Source organism: Cryptomeria japonica, chromosome 4 (genome assembly GCF_030272615.1).
Source record: "Cryptomeria japonica chromosome 4, Sugi_1.0, whole genome shotgun sequence".
In the NCBI taxonomy this organism is placed as follows: Eukaryota; Viridiplantae; Streptophyta; class Pinopsida; order Cupressales; family Cupressaceae; genus Cryptomeria; species Cryptomeria japonica.
The window spans coordinates 566,384,961-566,404,245 of record NC_081408.1 but is presented as its reverse complement, the minus strand read 5'-3'; the positions used below and the strand labels follow the sequence as shown (position 1 = coordinate 566,404,245).

Genomic DNA, 19,285 nt, shown 5'->3' with positions numbered 1-19,285 from the left:
TAACATCTAACTATACATGTATAACATTTATACATAACATTGAAAACATCTAGAACATATACATAACATTTAAACATATCAGAAAGAAATTTAAACATTTAAACATCTAACTAAGTAGGTAGGGAGAGAGAGAGATAGAGAGGTATATAGAGAGAAATAGAGGTGGGGAGGGAGTGAGGGGAGGTGCATAGAAAGATATAGGAGACAAAGAGGAGAGAGTTAAGGATGTGAAAGAGAGGTGGAGAAATAGATCTAGATTTTGGGAGAGAGAGGAAAGAGATAGAGAAAGGTAGAGAGGGATAGAGGAAGAGTAATATGGAGAGAGATAGGTCTAGAGCTTAAGGGCGATAAAGAGAGTGATATAGAGAGCGAGAAAATCCTTGTAGGAGCCTGTTGATTGCTAGAATTTGACTAAGTCTAAAAATTTATAAGATCTTCTAAAATTTAGAATTCACATTATAACTCCTAGAGATCTAAAACCACTCCAAAACATATTGCCAATATATACATGAAATATAACTTAGAGTATAAGAAAGGAAAAAGACAAAGGGAAATGTGACTTATACCGTTCTATTTTAAAACGAGATCCCGTTCTATTTTTAAAACGGGATCCCGTTTCTAAAAATTTTGAATTTTGGCCCAGTTGTTCCTTCGGATTTTGGCTTGAGAAATGGCTTGGAGTGCCGACCCTTTGGCTTGGACAAAGTTTGACCTGCAACTTGGCCAAATCAATCTTCATACAAAATAATGACTTCAAAAATATATCTGAACGCCAAATTTTCAGAACTTTTTTAAACAATGAAAACCCATTACAGTAGAGACTATCTAGCTTCCACATATATAATTTTTTTTTAAGTGGATCAATATTTTTATTTTTAAAATAATTTATAATGAAAGAGGTCCATAAACTAGAAATAACAAGGTTTTTTAGTTTTTTAATAACTTTTTTGTCTTAAAAAATTTTGAAAAAAAATTTATATGGAATCAAACTAGAGACAATTCTATACAGTTTTTCAAAAAAAAATCAAAAAATGTTAAATTTAGGCCAAATTATGCTTGTCGTACACAAGGATTTTTCAAAACAATGATTATGTTCAATACAAAATTAACAAAAAAAAATATGTTGAAAAAAATTACAAAAAAATATCCTCATCAAAGGTGAGTGAGTTAAAAAGGATTCAAAAAAATACTTTCATTTAGGTCAAATTATGTTTGTCGTACACAAGCATGGTATGGTCCTGAAAAGTGACTTTTAAACTATAGGTTGCCTATTCAAACTTAATTTTTAAGATCTGGGTATTAAAATAAATAACATATTTGGAAAGTAGACTTCGAGCAATACATTTTATATTACTGACTTTTTCCAAGATTCATTCTTTAAGTGCTTCAATTTTTTAGGTCAAATAGGACGAAATCTAAAAAACAAAGAAAACACTTCCACTTTTTGGCCAAAAAGTGGACTCAACATCTTGCAGGCACCCAGCACAGGTGCCTTTCCCTTGGCTACATTGAGCGCAGTCGCAGGAACAACAAACACCATTGGAGGTTGTGTGGTCCTGGGCGGACACAGAGGTATATTTGAGGGAGCAGGCTTAGCCTCGGCCCCCGATGATGAGGAGACATGAGGCATTACTTGCTCCAAGACCGGAATCGATGGAGGAGAGGTCGATGCAGGAGGTGGCAATGAAACACTGGGATGCACATATGTAGGGGCCAACTCCCCCATTTTATATTGATAATAAGTGTGGTACATTAAATCACCACGAGGAAGCATGGGCCCCACTGGGGCAGGCCAAAAGTGGTCCAACGAAAAATCCCCACAAGCAATCAAGGGTCGATATCTGGTGTACTGGATGACATGCATTGTACCCTCATGGGGAAATTTGAGACATTTGTGCACAACCGAGGAGACTGCTTCCATAGCAATCAGCCAAGGAATGCCAAGCTTAACTCGGAAGAGGTCCGATTCGAGAATGATGACAAACACAGAGGACATCGCCTTAGGTCCTACGAGGACCGTCAAGGTGATACTACCCAAGGGGCAGATAGAGAACCCATCATGCGTCCTCAAAGTTGTGCGACACTCATCATACACTAGTCTATGCCAGTTGTTCACAAAGAGAGTCTCCTATGTGATAACATCGACTCTACTAGATGGGCCAACCATCACACCTGTGACAGTTTGACCATTCAACTTGGCAGGGATGTAAAGAGGAGCAGGCTCTCCACAATACATGGCATCCAGAGGGGTAAATGACAAGGACAAGTCAGATTCTTTCCCCTTCTGGGCCGAAGGTGAATTAATAGGGGTGATAGTGACCATGTTCACATATAGACCATCAATATCATCCGAAGAAGGATCCGATGCAGAAATAAAGTTTGTCGAATGTAGAGGGAAAGGGAGAGTATAAATCTGCAAGTCACTGTTGGTTTATCAACATACTTGTTTGATTTGTGCTTTTGTGCATCTACCTTGATTGCACCACTATCGATGCAGTCTTGGACAACATGTCGAAGACAATAACATTGCTCAATGTCATGACCAGGCACACGATGATAATGACAAAAATTAACGATCATACCAACACGGAAAAGACTAACTATCAGACAACGGTTTTATTTCGAGAAGGGTAATAAGATTGTCTTTCAACAGCCACTACATTATGCTCAAGTAGGAGTCATTCAGCTTAGTGAAGACTCTACTTTGTTGTGAGGCTTGCGCAACACTCATCAGAGGAATAGCTGCAACATTAGCAATGGCTTTTTTCTTCCAGGACCCATATGTGTTTGTGCCTACAAAGGACCCATCGTGAGGGTTTGAAGAAGTATCTCCGAACTGTGACACAGTGTGTTGGTAGTCGGTGAGAGCAGAGCACATGTTAGCGAAGTTTTGATATCAGTGAAGAGATAGTTTATCCCTCAATGTCGGATGCAGATTGTCGATAAACATCCTCTGCAGATCATTGTCTAGCAGGGCAAAGGGGATCTTGTTCAAGATAGCTTGATATCTCAAAATAAAATCAATGATCTTTTCATTGGACTTTTGTTTACAATGAACAAGGTCAGCGATAGTGACCCTGCTACCAATGTTCGCCTGAAACCATTTAAGGAAAAGATCCATAAGTTGATCAAAGGTACGAATAGAGTGGTCAGATATGGAGTTATACCATTCTAATGCTATCCCCTTGAGGGAGCGCGAGAACAGTTTTAGCAACACAAAATCTAGACTATGGTAGTCACTACACATAGCTGCACATTCGAATCCCCATCACCATTGAACCTATCAAACTTCAGGGACACAACAACAGTTGGAAGGATAGTATTCAGGATGGTAATGTCAAGAGGACTCTTCCTGTAATACACAGGCATAGATGATTGACCAAAGGCAAAGGATAAGTTCGTCAGCTGTAATTGCAACTGCCCCATGTTCTGTAAGATGGTATTTAGGACAGGATTAGAAGGTAGAGAAGGTGGAGGTGGGCCAGATCCGCCACCACCTCCATTGGAACCTCTAGATGGACCAGTGCTACCGGCAGATGTAGTGCTAGCTGATTACTGAAACCTAAGCATCGACAGAGGTTGAACTATTAGCCATGCCTGTGTAGCCCAAAGGAGTGAGTGAAGCACTAACACTAGGTATGGAGTCCACCATGTGCGTGCCCAGGCCCAGAATGCTGACACTAACCTGGGAACTAAAAGGATCACACTGATTATCCATAGGGGATGCATCTGCAAGGGGTACATGGCTTCTAACAATCATGGACAAAGCCCTCAACATCTCCAGGCCTCTCTTGTCAAAGATTAACATGTCTCTTAAGGTACCTATGACATTCCCGGCTTGGGGGAGGACATTCTCTATGTTCAAGAAACCCTCAAAATCTCTCAAATTCTGCTCCAACATATTTGATCTTCTCAAAGTCTATAGTGACCACAGAATCGTGATCGATCACAAGAGGGGAAGACGAGGTAGAACTCCTAGGAGAGTTAGGTTGTGAATTAGAAGGAGAAAGCCCCCCAGTCCGAATAGATTTCAGACTGTGAGAGGTAAAAAACTCATTGGGATCGGATGAATGCCCACCCTACATGGTGCCGAGTAGAGGAGGACTGTAACAATCAGGGGGGAAACTCCGCCTGGACGACCTCCTGACTACGGCTCTTATTGCAGTCTGAGTCGTAAAGCTCATAGACAAGCCACACGACGTTCAAGACCACACTACAAGGACATCGAATGATAAAGTTGATTTTAAATGATAAACAGAAAATACATAAATTTAAACTAAATGCAAATGAAAATTTTGTTGTTTTTTATTTTCCTCTCTTTTTTCTTTTTTAGATAGTTTTCAAATTTTTCAACTTTTGAAAATTTAAAAGATTAAATGCACCTAAATGAAGCGAAAAGCAAGTAATGCAAAGATAAGTCTGGTTCACGTCGGGTTCACCAAAATATAATGGAGGGAATTCACCACCTCGAGGATGATGGATCCTTGAGGACAAATTATCCTTCCAATTGTTTCTATGAACTGGCGCTAAGATGAGCAAGGGGATAAAATAATAAACCAAGGCAATTACCCGCAATTCAAGACTCATGGACGGCTCTGTCAAGCCTCTGTCCCGAGGACGAGAGTGTGGCGCTGGGACAACGCGTACAAAAAGTTCTAAATACAAGAATAATGCAATGAAACACAGAAAGTGACTAAACTAAACCAAGAACTACGAGATGTGAAATGACTAAGGTAAAACAGAAAGAAGAGAGAAAGATAAAAATACTCACAATCGGTCCACGATTGAAGCCTCCCGCTAAATGATAATCCTCTCACCTCTGTGAACCTACACACAAGCAAGAAGGGAAAATGTTGGGGTTGTGTTTTGGAGCCTTCCTAAGTCAAACCCCTGTTTTGGTGTTTCCACCTCCACGAACAACCCAAGAAGCCACAGGATAGATAAATGTTAAAGATAAGAGCAATGTGACGTAAAATTGGAAATAAAATTGGTAAGATATGCTAGAGGAGGATTAAGATAACTCCCCTATCACGAACGGATATTGGAATGCTTGGAAGTGCTTGGAATGTTGGGTAATGATGCAACAATGGTGGTGTTGATAGTATGTTGTCCAAAATGGTCTCCAAGAGCTCAACCTGCAAGAAGATTGCTAAACTTGCCAAAGAATCCCTTCCAAATGCCTCCAAAGTGAAAGATAAAGGCCCAAGAAGGAATTTGGACGTCGGTGGGCGCATGCAGAGGCGTTACGATTCCTTCCAGACGCAGGCATAACGCTCAAATGACCACCTGCAGACTATTAGATTTGTGGGACGCTAGCGCCGCATGGACGTCTCAGTGTTGCCCCTGTATCCCCGAAGGTGACAGGTCGACAGAGTTGACAATGCTTCGGCCAGAGCTGACATGGATGGTCTAAGTGGTCAAAAGGACATGATAGGGAATCCTGACCTCCGATGACATGGAGGAAAAGCGCCATTTGTCACATTAACTACAAAGGATAATATTTTTGAAATTACACCATCATGGTTGTATTGCATTAACATTAATGAGAAAATTACAAATAAATTTACATAATCAAATAAGAAAAGAGTCTACTTGTATTCAGACACAAACTTCCAAACCCAACAACTTTTCAAAAGAATTCTCATAAAACCTAATGAATGCTTGATGAGTGAAGAATTGTTATCTAAATTATATCATATAAGTTCCCCTATAACACCTTAACCTAATTATTTCTCACTATTACTTTATAATGTACAATAGAGAATAATGCATAATAACTTTCAACCTCTTTCTCCAATCTAGATTGCAAACGGCAATTGTGCATTTATTTTGTACACAAATAAAGTATATTTGCATTGTTTCATAACTTCATAATTCTAAAAAGAATTAGAGGAATTCATTATATGCAAAAGGCAAACATTACTTAAAGTAGGTCCTTTTATTAACATCGAATACATGAAAAAAAACAAAACCCTTGACAATTGCTGTGTAGGGTCCAGGCCCTTTCAAAGTCCATACTTATCATAATCAAAACCACCAAATGCATAAAAATAAATTAGCTAAAGGCACTTAACCCAATTAAGGTGAGTATAAAACCCTTAGACTCTTGACGATACATGAAAATCAACCAACAAAATAGAACAAGGTCCAATGCCTTACCTATTGGACAACAAAATCAATAAATACTATATAAAATGAAGTATAACTGCTTTGAATTGTATGAACCACAATTGATGCCCTTATTTGAAATGGGGATTCATAAGAATGAATTAACCATGACAAGAATGAAAAGATGATTCTATCAAAGAAACACATACGTGATGAAGCAAAGTACCCAAATTTGAGTTCGCAAATATGCATACCCAAAAGTTTCGAACCACCTCTAGTTAGTCCCTGAAATTGAAGCAATTGGAGGTGTTTCCCCTGTTTGCACAAGGTGGGGCTAACTCGAGTATTGTATCGTGAGATGTACTCCTTGAATATTGAAAATATGAAATATAGGGGGAACATAGTTTAGTTGCCATTAACTGATGTATAAAACATAAATATTGTAGTAATGATAGCACTTCTTAAAAGCAAAGTAGGCAATAGAAATATTATATTATTTCCAAAAATAACTAAATAGGAATGTTATGTGAAAAATAAACTTATTTATAACAAACATCAAATTGATGAGCTCAATCTGTTTAATTGAGCTTAAATTTGTGTCAATAGTTTCTTTAATTACTAGAAGACAAAATTAGTTCAATTATTTAATGTGTTTAAAATAAAGAAAAATGCTAAGATTAGAGGCACCCACTCATCAACATTGTCAATTGAGATGGATGTTTCTCCTTGAGACTAACATTTGATGTAATCGTTTCATGCCCAATGAGTAACCTACCTTGAAAATTGGAGAACATCACCCAATTTTAACAATTTATCAGTTCTAATTGAACTACGAAGTTTCATTATGAAATCCATGTTTGAAAAATTGGATACATCCATACTAATTATTGGCATTCATCACAAGTACTTAATAGTATTAATTCTGCAACGTTTTTGCCAAAATTAGGTTACAAAAATTTCTTTGCCATTCTCATCATGAATCAATCTCTTTGTCATTCTCGTGATGTTTAAATAAATACGAGATATCAATTCCATGATTAAAGCACGTCATTTTAGCCATTCAAATGTGACAACAAAAAATGATGCCAATGTTACTAATGAAAACGCTTCGAGAGTTTCATAATTGTATAAACACAAATAAGAAAATATGTTTTTGACTTTATGGCGCCATAGTGAATAATTATGTTGTACATTGAATGGTACTAAAACAAAGTAAAATGTACTTAATAGAGTCTTTGCAATGACAATGAAGAAAGCCAATGATAAAGGAAGAATTTGAAACATGATGGAGCAACTGCGATCAAAGAGTTATGTGACAGTATGATTAATTTCAGAAAACATTTCCAGTTTCAATCTTCCAAAATAATGGTGTCGGACCTTCACTAAATAAAAACACACATTTTCTTATTTCATATTTAGCATGCTTCTGTTTACATGTATTCAAAAATTTCTGTTTAATCTTTGTGAGCAAACAACCTGAATCAGACTAATAATAGTCGAGGTTAGTCTTTCAAATCATTTTATAGCAAAATCAATGCATGGGATGACTAAAAAACCGTAGATTTCTAATCTTTATGGGATTTGACCCTTGTAATTTATAGTCATCTCAAGATAACATTTTTTCACAATCAAGTTGGTAATAATCACAAGTCCCGAGGCCACGGGACTCGCTTCAAGTGCAAATACCTTAATCATTTGGTAGTTGGGTTGATGAACCAAAAATGTAATTCCCAGCTTTGGCTTCTCTCTCTCTCTCTAGCCACTTTTCTCATTGACGAAGCTTTAGGAGCATGTAGTGCCTAGAAACTTATGGTCTTTCCACATAAAAGCACGAAAGTGGGCATCCTCATCTTAAAGAGTTCTTCAAAGTTCAAACAATCTAGTGGCATCCTCAACTTAAGTGTTTTACATTTATCTATTGACAAACAACAGTCTTCTTGTTTTAGTGGGGCCTGCGCCCTTAAAGATAATTTCAAAAGAATATCCAAAGCTGCTAATTACATGCATAAAAAACTAAGCATGATAATCAGTATTGAAATACAAAGCTCTTTACGTCCTCACTATCAAAAAATAGGGACATATACAAGTCTGTTAGCTGAATCTGAAATGACCACACCTGGCTCTATATTGCCCATCAACTGTGCACAAGATAATGCAGAATACAAATTTTTGAATCATAAATATCTATTTTCTCTTTAGTTTACATGTATTCGTAGCTTTCTATTAAATCTTTGTCAGCAAACAACCTGAATCAAACTAATTATAGTCGAGGTTAGTCTTTCAAATCATTAAATAGCAAAACCAATGCATGGGATGACTTAAAAACCATAGATTTCTCATCTTTATGGTACTTGACCCATGTAATTTATGGTCATCTCAGGATAACAACATTTTTTCACAATTAAGTTGGTAAGGCGAATGAACCATAAATGTAATTCCCAGTTTTGGCTTCTCTCTCTCTAGCCATTTTTCTCATTGACGAAGCTTTAGGAGCATGTAGAAATTTATGGTCATTCCACAAGTAAGCACAAAAGTGGGCATCCTCATTTTAAGGATTCTTCAAAATTCAAAGTTTCAAACAATCTATATACTAAATTCAAATAAATATCAATATTAGCCCTCCAAGAGGTCGGTGTGTCTTATGTTGTGGCCCACAGTCATTTCTTTTCCTTTCTACATTGGTCACTAATTTGTGCATCAATAAAACAACGTTAGCAGTGTGAAATCACTAAAGGAACTCATCTCACTGCCTTCCTCTATATGACACTGATGTGCTACAACTAAATAATGACCATGCCATATTCACTCACAAGAGTCAAAGTAAGGCGCTCATTCCCTTCATTAATGCTGTCTTGCACATCATTACATTACTCTGTTTATACAGCACATTATGGTACATTACATTAAAGAAGTAGGTGAAACAAGCCAGCTAGTAGTTGAGCCACTGGAATGACCTGCGGCAAAGCTTTACAATGCAATGCAGGGGAGTCCGCATTTAACTATCTCATGCTCTTCATTATAGCATTCAATAGTTTCATTAAAGACTACCGAAACTCAAACAGTAGTCCCAACATTTCATATGAAATTCTAAACCAAAGATTAGCAAAATCCTCAGAATGGAGGTGATTTTTTTCTAATCTTCCTGATTTTTCTTTGCTTGAAATTACCCCCATTTGCTTCATTTGATAAGTTTGATTCATCAAATGCTCCATTTTTGTAATCCTCTTCCTTCGAGCTTAAAAAAACTTAAGAGGAAGCCGAGATAGTACATCATACACTACTAGTCAGATTGTTCAAAAGGAACACGAACAAATAGCTGACCATGAAGAGTAACCACTGCTGACGTTTGATGGGAATCAATCCTTGATGGCAAGCTAATTACCTGAAAACCACAGATTTTATGAAATACATCGCTTGCAAAGAAAAATTAGTTCAAGATAGTGGAACTTGAGATCAATATCTTATAAAAAAGTTGTATGTCAAATACAAATTTCACCTTTTTGAAAGAGGTCACACCCCATGGATTGTCAGGTTGCTCAGGATCACCAGAAATAACCAAGCGACCTGCTGGATCACACTGAACCCGGACCTGCATAGACAAATATAAAAAAGTCTTAAATTCTTTGTTTAAGGCTATTGGGACACAAGCAATAAATACCAGTGTTACATAGTGTGTACAAACCTACAAAAGGATTCAATACTTGAATAAACACAGGAGTATCCCCCCAATGTGCCGTACTACTTGTGTGTACAGACTCACCATACTCGTTGCTTTTTTTTGTTTCAAAATATTTTTTTTCAAGTACGATATTTCCAATTATACCAAATATGTTTGCTTGGTTCTAACAAGGTGATCCGTTTTTATCTTGACTTTTGTCTGTGAAAACTTGTCTCTCTTCAGGTCTATGATAAATAATCATGTTAAAAAGTTGCTCGATAACAACTAATTGTCATCAGCCAATACTTGCTTCTTGTGAAAAATTGTATTACTTGCCTTAATTTCAATCATTTATCTAGCATCTTCCTGTAGAATGAGAAAAAAATTTAAATAGTAAATGGTGCTTAATCAGAAAAATGTCAACATGTTGATAAATGTTTAGTGGTAGTTTCAAGTCACCATTATAAAAATCACAGAAGTTACCCAGGTAATTCCTCGTGAATTAATAACAAACATGAATATAGAACCATGCATTTGCAGAAAGAGGTTTCATTATCTTTAAGCTGCAAAAGTCTGGACTCTGTACATACTATGATATGTCAGAGGAAGAGGCTTTAAAGCTCGTCTGTGAGCCCCCAACTTCAACAGTATATGATTAAAGCAGGAAATATGCATCGATCACTAAGCTATGGCTAGTACAAGATGCAGGACACAGCCACAGTGCATTACAAAATTCAAACAACTACAAAACAGGAAGAAGAGATTTTGTAAGTGTTATTTTATAATATTAACTTAAATAGTACTTTCATATGATTTTGAACTCCTAAGCAAAATCTTAAATTTGCTGAAGATAGATGTACAGGCCACGAAAAAACATATATGGAATCTAATATTTACTACACTTCCAAAATAATATAAAATTAGATGTGATTATTCCAAAAAAAACTTGGTTGTGTTTTTGAAGTGTTGCCCAGGTGGGAAAAGGGAACAATATTTTCATGGGTTATCACTCTTAGGTCTGCTTGGACAATAGTAGAGCATAACATAGATTTAAGTAAAAAAAGAAACAAAACAACACAAATACTTTTTATAGAATATTAAAATGGGATTCTCAGATGACAAAAGGTGCAAAGCTGGGTTAATTATTTACTAATGAGCTATAATGGTAACAACGCTATTAAAAACCCAATTACATTTACAGGCACTAGCAAACTCAACTGTTTTGAAAACACCTGAAAGAAAGATCATCGGTTGACTATAATAATTTCATTAAAAAACACATGGGATCTTGTTGATTGTCCAGTGGAAAAGAGGCAACCAGGTGCAAATAGGCATAAACGGCAAATTTCAAAGCTGATGGAAATATTGGAAATCTTAAGGCCAGGTAACTTAAATAAAATTCAGTACCAATTATGAAAAGTATTTTCACTCAGAGCTAAGATAATAAAAATTGTATCGGTTGTACCTTTACTTGGTCAGTTTAAACTAAGTGTTACCCTGAATCATGCAAAAATGCTATTTTCAACGGTGACTTGAAGATGTTGGTTTATATGCAGCAATCAAGCAGGGAATAATTAATAAAGGAAAGGAAATTCCACTGTAGAGTTTAACAATCCATGTGGCTAACTAACATGGTCGATTCTGTACAACACTGCCATTCAGTATGTATCAGCTCCAACCAGACCATCGATTATTCCTTTGCCTCACAGCAAACATTATCACGAACAAATTTCTGCGTAACCACAAAGGTCTGGCGTGATGCTTTCTATTGGAAAGATAAATATTCTCATCTCTTGTTGATTATTCATTATCTATTCAACACAGAAGTTAACATGTACTGAGTGAAGGATAGCAATCAATCTTTCCATACCAATACAATACCAATTATAGTTCAATACAATACTTCCAGATCAATACAATAACAATTACAGTTCTTTATAGCAATATTGTGCTTTGTGTGATTCAATGTATGACTATGTGCAATTAATAAATAAGTTAATATTACTCTGTATAAGCTAATAAAGCCATCAAATAGAATCTCTATTTTATTTTTCAAGCTACATCTTGTAGGTTGGGAAACTATAAATACTTAAACAGCATGAAACATCAAGAAAGAACAACAATCACACAAAAATGCAGGATTCACCCTACTTCATAAAAAAACAAAAAGATTATAATGTAATAAAAATAAATAGAGAATTTTATTACAGTATTCAACAATATGCCCAGGGCCGGTGTCCCAATGGGTGTTATGCTATTTGCTGAAAGGGGCACTAAGGGGCAGGAGGACAAAAGGACAGAACGTGCCTACCCTAACCCTTTTCTTCTGAAAATTGGTAAACATCCCTACCCCGACTCCTTTTCTTTTCAAAACTTGGAAACATACCTACCCCAACCCCTTTTCTTCTGAAAATTTGAAAACATTCCTACCCCGATCCCTTTTTTCCTGAAAATATGGAAACATTCCAAAACTAGCGGAAGTCCCAGGGATAACCCCTCACTATGGAAGACATCTCCTAAAGAGGTATGCACATCTTAACATCCACTACAAACTAGCCCTTATGAAACACAAAAAAGCTCATTTTTTTTATTTTTAAATCCTAATAAATCACAATAACAACAGTATTCCACAGCAATTCAGCTGATACGATGTGTATGATGATTTTCTTAATGACCCTTATCCTTCAGATACTCCCTACAGCAGAAATTACTCTTCTTTTGGGGCAAGTGTGTATGGATTACTACACCCACATCAACATTATGATATTATACTTTGCCATTCATTCAACAGCTACTGTAATAATTCAGCTACTGCTATTGCTTGACCTTTGGATGCTGCAAAATACAACATAATCTAGGCTTCTTGTTCTCTGACTTTGGCAGAGCAACCACAGGAAAATAAGTGGAGCAATAGGATAGGGGAAAAATACGAGGGCGAAGGTTGATAAATATGTCATAGTTTGGTCAACATGAGAGGCATAAAGCTGTAAAACTTTGCATTATCCCCAAAAGAAACAGGAGTTAAATACAAAGAATGAGAACATATGTTGGAAAGGCACATTAGGTAGTATGACATGTGAAAAGAAAATGGAAATAATGATGGTAGGCACGCCATCAATATTTGAGTCAATATGATGAGGGGGGTCTGAAGCCCTAAAAATTTGCATCCTCCCCAAAAATAATTAAAGAGGGATGGGATAACATATATAAAGTAGAACTAGGCCAAGTAACAAATAGAGTAGACGGGGTATAAAAAATAACATTACACATTGTCCCACAAGTGTAGGCATATGTAATAGCTCATCCACATAGCAAGGGATAAATGAAAAACAAACACAATACAAGTGAGGTACAATATGTAGAAAAGTACGGAAAAGAAAGAAGCATCTAAGGATCACAACTGAGTGTGACCTTGTCAACCATAAGGCCATTAGTGTCAAAGACAATATCTACATGTCACTGGACCAGCTAAATTTCTGTCAATACTAGGGTAAAGAAGGAAGAAATTGAACTGTTGGAAGCACCATCAAACATACTATCAAGAGGTGGAAGAATAGCATCAAGTGTAGAAGGTGTCTCAAGTATGGTGGTCACAATAGAATCAGCAAGGGGAAACAACGAATGCACAAGGTGGAGAGAATCTAATCAATAAGTGTATCATGAATGATCATGGCATGTGAATTGAATGAAATATGGTATCCTCAAAAGCAATAACAATTGTGAAAGTTTCAATAGGAATAGGAGAAGATAACAACGAAAATTTCATAGTCTGATGAAAGCATGGATGTCAATTAAGAGTCAAAATTGAAGTGATCAGTGGCTCCACCACCACCAATACATGCATGGTGCAAATTGTGACCTGTGGCAAGGCGTGGCGTAAGATGGTAATGGGAAAGCGGTTAGAGAATGTTCTCAAAATAAACAATGAGTTTGGGCTGTGTAGGAATGGAACTAGGAGAAAACTGTGTAAGGGAAGAAATAATAGGTGGAGTATCATGAACAAAAAGAATCAAAGATGGTGTAGAGGGGACTATAATGATAGGAGCACAAGATAGAGGTGGTGGAGATCGAGATGAAAAGATATGGTGATTTTTGGAGCTAGAAACTAAAGAAGTTAGGGTATTTGCATGGGTTGATGAGAGGGGTGGGTAGAAGTCAAGATATAAGTGGAGGAAGTGTACAAGTTGGCATGGGTCTAGATGGCATATGCAGTGCCTCTCCCAGACTCACCCTTAATGAAAGAGTGTGGTGAACACTTTTAGATTTGTAAACATCTTGATATCTTTTGTCTTCTCATTTAGATAGTTTCTTTTAGTGGATCCTTGATGATTTATGTGAATGATTGATGATGAAGTATTTGCTTGATGAACTTATACGTGCTCATATTCGAGATGGATTATGTTGCTTATGGCATTTGATGACTTTATGATTATGCTAACCCTACTCCATGATGATGATGATTAAATTGATGCTACAATGTTTGTGAGTGTCTTCTATTGTCTTCGTGAATAGAGATGATGTCATATCACTCATAGCGAACATGATATGGTGTTGTGATTCTCTATCACTTGCCTGTTTATCATGATATATGTATGTTGTATACGTATCTTGTTTCGTGGTTGCAGGATTGCAGGTACCGAACACCGACTCCACCTAGTCCCACATGTCTGAGCATGTCCTATCGCAATGGCAAGTTGTCGGAGATGACATAGTTTCCCTCACACACTCTAGGCTTAAGATGTATAACTTGTCAGTTCGTCATGATATTGGTCGTCGGTTAGTGTCTTGTATGTTGCTTGACCCTTTTGATGGGTTGATTGAGGCTATGTGAGCTTTATGGCATGATTTATTGATGTTGACTTGTCATTGTATATATGAATAGATTATTCATTTATTCATTTAATTGATATATTATTTATTGTTTAATCAATTTAATTTAATTTATTTGATTTATTGTTGATTATTTATTTGATATTTTTTTATTATTTTAATTGACCTTTATTTATTGATTTTCTATTTAAATATTAATTTATGGGAATTATATTTATTTATTTTATTTTATGGCTCTTATGATTATTAATTATTTGTAATTATTTATTGAGGGAATTATTTAATGTGTGAGGCTTATTATTTGCTAGTTGGATAAATAATATTATTTCATGTTAATGGGTGTTGACAATATATTTTTATTAAATACTATTCCTACACCTTGGTTAATGGGTTTAATATATATATATATATATATATATATATATATCTGTGTGTGTGTGTGTGTATCCCACCTACCCTTTTATTTGATTGGCTGACTGGGTAAGGAAGGTAAGGAATATATTTATTTATATGCATTTCTTGAACTTTGGGATAATAGGTATATCAAATTGTTTTTGGAATTTTTCTATTGGTCGGTTGAACTATAGTCAATGAATTTGATTTTTATATTTATTTGGCTTCCTGGTCTGTTGTCGGGGGAATCATCCGGCAAATTTTGGAAGTGGTTTTGGAATTCAATTGAAGATTTGGCTAGAGGATTTTGGATTGTTAAGGTCCATTCTACTTCAGATTTCTTCTCCATTTTGGATTGCATTTTGCAGGTCGATGGATTTCTCTTTTGAAGTTTTTAAATTCTGGAAAGATTGTCTTCCCTGTGTCTGCAATATTTTGATTCTGGTTTTGTTTGGGGAATTGATTGAGGAATTTAATTTGTATTGGAAGAATTGTAATTGAAATTTGATAATGAAATTAAAAAGGGAAGGGATGCAGATTGACTATTTGCAGTTTGTGGAATGTTTGTTTGCTGGAAATATTTTCATGTGCATCCTTGTGAGTGTTGTTTTACCTCCTTCAATGTTATTATGTGTTTATGGATATGATTTGGAACTTTTAGGACTCCCTATGGTTGATCTATTTGAGTCTCCTTGTCCCAGTATGATTTGTATGAGTTTTGGACTCCTCGTTGTTTGTCGGGAGCCATTTTTCAACTCCCTGTGTATTGTGAATCTGGGAGCAGACCTTAGAGAGATGATTGTGACCATGTTTGAGTCATTTTTAATCATGTTTAATGTTTATATGTGGTTGTTATGTTGCTTGGTTATCTCCCTTTTATGCTATGTCCATTAGGACTCAGTTTGAGCACTATGGGAGAAAGACTTGCTCACTGTTTTCAATTCCTGTGTATGCAACTTTGCAATTTTGCTATTCCTCAGTGAATTTTGCATCTTTCAGGCCCTCTGAGTTGGTCGTGGGTGTCATTTTTGACCCCTTTGCTGATCTGGGGCAAGTGCCCTATCAATTTGACTAGTTTATAGTGCATTTTTGGTCATTTTCCCAAAAAACGCCACCAAAACAACCAAAAACACCATTGTTTGGACCAAAAACGCTATTGTTCATACCAGGGGCGCTACCCTACATACCAGGGGCGCCACTGTTCATTCCAAGGGCGCTAATCAATGTGCCAAGGTAGCCCAATCTAAGGGTCTCTCTCATGATGTATTTTGATCTTTTATGGTGTATTTTGTGCTCCGATAAGAGGGTTTATGCCTTATCGTTGAGGTGATTCTATGCATTGTATTGCTCCAGCAAGAGGGAGATTTCCTTGCTGTTGAGGGTTGCATTTATGGCTCCAGTGAGATGTGTTTTGCCTCACTGTAGAATGTTGAGGCCCTATGTATTCCTTTTTGTGCAAAATGTTGTTTATGATATTGTGAGCACTTTCATGTTTCATGTGAGCCTTCATTAAGTGTAAAATGATGTTTTGTGATGTTTACCTACCCTGTGGTTATGGTCCATGGTTGGGAGAGTGGGCTCTTGCATGTGTAGGACCAAGGTCATGTGCATTAGATCTCTAGACAGGTCTAGACCTATGGAACCACATGGAGAGTTTTATGGTAATGCAAGTGATAATCTTAATAATTGATTAGTGGGTTTGGGTACTTAGGAATTCACTAAACAAGATAATAAATTGGTTTGTGGCCCCACCTCATAGTCCTAGAAGCGTGCGCGTTCGGTAAATCAATCTCCCTTGAATGGCACCAAGGTTGAGATGGTTCCACATGTCTATCAGGGTGAAGCTTCGCCCCTTCTTTGTGAGGATAGCATGTGATGACACTCCTCCCTACATGAGTCCATTAGCCATATGCCCTTGTTTATTGGTTTGCCTCTGGAGGTTTCTTTGATTTGCTTAGCCTTGTGTTGTGATTTATATGTTGATCTTGTTTGAGTCTTGTTGTAACCTTGGTGGTTAGGTGTTAGCTTAGGTCTTGAGTGTGGGTTGGAACCTTTGTCATCTCCTAGCACGGGGGGTGGTTCCTTTTTGGTTCCACATGGTCAGGTAGTTGATGCCTTCTACCATTGGGATGCTCTTCATTGGATATTAGCATGCTTGGATGTGGATTCTATGGTTCCTCTTTATGTAGATGGTTTTATGAAGCTGAATTCAAGGTATTTGAGATAACATATTGTATCATTATGATGTTGTAAATACCAAGGAGATTATGTACTTGTATCATGTATTCCTATGTATTAGGATGTGATGATGTAGAGACTATGATCGTGTGATGGAAAAAGGATGTTGTAAACATCATATGTATTATGTTAATAAATAATGTTATTTATGTGATGGTTAGATAATGGAAATTCCATATTGTGTATAATTTATGTTGGTAGATCATGTGTACTCTCATGGTTAATGGTTTCATGTGGTTGTCTTCCAATATTAGTCTTTGATAGGGAAAAAGAAAGAGTAGTGTTTGTTGTAATGTTCATGTATAAGCTTGTGAAAGTAATAAAACTCTTAAGGAATTGATTTGATGCATATGCGAAGTATATATATATATATATAGATTATGGTGCATAATGAATCTACTAACTTGAGAATAGATGTGTCCCATATTGAGAAACATGCTTTAAGATTAGTGGGAATCTCTTATTTGAAATGAGAATAGTTTACACAGAGAATCAAAATAGTATATGTATGGATTCTTGAGTTCTTCATGGTGTGGTTGTGCATGAAACTGATTTCTATGCAATGGAATGAGAGACATTATACCTAGATGATTCATATATGAAAGAGATTTGTACTCTAGTGATATGTCCCTTCATGTAATGGTAGATAGGAAGGTAATAGGTCATGATGTGGAAAAGTATAAATTATGTATTCATTGTTGTACTGGACATTCATTGTGTATTAAGGAACTATGTGATTCTATGTTAGAAATGAATGATTAGTGTTCCTATATTTGTATTGCATTGAGTTCATGAATTGGGTATGATTATATGTGTAGTCTATGGGATTCATATTGGAAAAGAATTATATTTGGTGCTATAGTACTTGCTAAGTGAATGGTAGTTATCTAGATGATATGTGATGTGATTACTTGTGTAAGTGAACTAGCATTGTTCCTAGAAGGTGCAATGAATCTCGTGAGATAATCTAGTCTTAATGTAGGAATGGTTAAAAGAGTTATGTTGCATTTTAATGGAAGGAAATATGGTTGTTAGGAACATTTGGAATTGGAATATTTAATGAACCTAAAGGAAATATGTGTCATGAAAGAAACATGCTTAAGTGTTAATGATTATCATTGTTGAATAGAAGTAAATGGTAGATTGAATTAAGTTCTATGTGTATATGGCATTCCAAGTGTTTATGTGATGTGTGTCAAGTAGTGAAGTTGAGATACCCTAGGGAAAAGATTGCATTGCATAAGGTTTCATAATGAGCTGCTAATGAAAATAAAGTTATTTCGCTTGCGTAGAGTAGAACTATCGTTATGATCACATATGCATTTTTGATTGAATGAAATAAAAGGAAAGTTAGATGTAAATGATAAGTTGATATATGTTATTTCCACTTATGTTACATAATGATGGATAAGGTTACGTTTTTAAGTTATTCATGCATTCATGTTATGTGATGATTCATTTTTTAGTAGTAAATTATCTCTATTTGCTAGTAGATTTTGGTATATTTCTCTAGGGTATTTTGGCGGGCATTACAGCATAAGGTAAGGAGACCAAGTCTTTATCCAAAAGGTAGGAGGACCATAGTTCCTAGGATGAATTCAGTCGCAGTGTATGTTACATTCCTCTTTCAAACAATGGTTTTATTTTTGAATGATGCAAATGTGTGTATAGCCGAACATTGATATTTTATTGCTTTCTTATGTGAATGAGTAATATTAAGTTAAATTGATAGTTAGACATGAATGATTATTTTGGCAATGTCTATCTTTTCATTATTATATACATATATATGAGATTAATGAGAAGATAAGATTGGTCTAACTATTTTCCTGTAACCAAGTGTATGCAGGATAAGCTACGCCCTCAGGAGGGAGAGAGAGTATCATCAAGGAGAGGATTGCAAACTCTGGAAGAGACAGAACTTGCCATCAAACCCTGAGTTTGAAGATTAATTGTTAGAAGTTGGTCGTCACCTTGGCCATCTAGGTGGTTGTCTCGCCTTGTAAGTTAGTAGGCGGTTGGTCTTACCCTTTTATCGTCTTTGTGAATGTGTTGTCT

General features: G+C 36.1%; 1 protein-coding gene across 2 annotated transcripts in view; it reads right to left on the bottom strand.

Annotated features, from left to right (window-relative positions):
* Positions 1-8,923: 8,923 nt before the first annotated feature.
* Positions 8,924-19,285, bottom strand: part of LOC131036128 (AT-rich interactive domain-containing protein 5) — a 70,152-nt gene continuing 59,790 nt past the window's right edge. For both annotated transcript variants that reach the window (XM_057967941.2, XM_057967942.2), the window contains exons 13-14: positions 9,605-9,697; positions 8,924-9,490 (exon numbers count right to left, since the gene is read on the bottom strand). In XM_057967941.2, the coding sequence (XP_057823924.1) occupies positions 9,389-9,490; positions 9,605-9,697 (195 nt within the window). In that variant the 3' untranslated portion in view covers positions 8,924-9,388. The remainder of the gene's footprint in view (positions 9,491-9,604; positions 9,698-19,285) is intronic.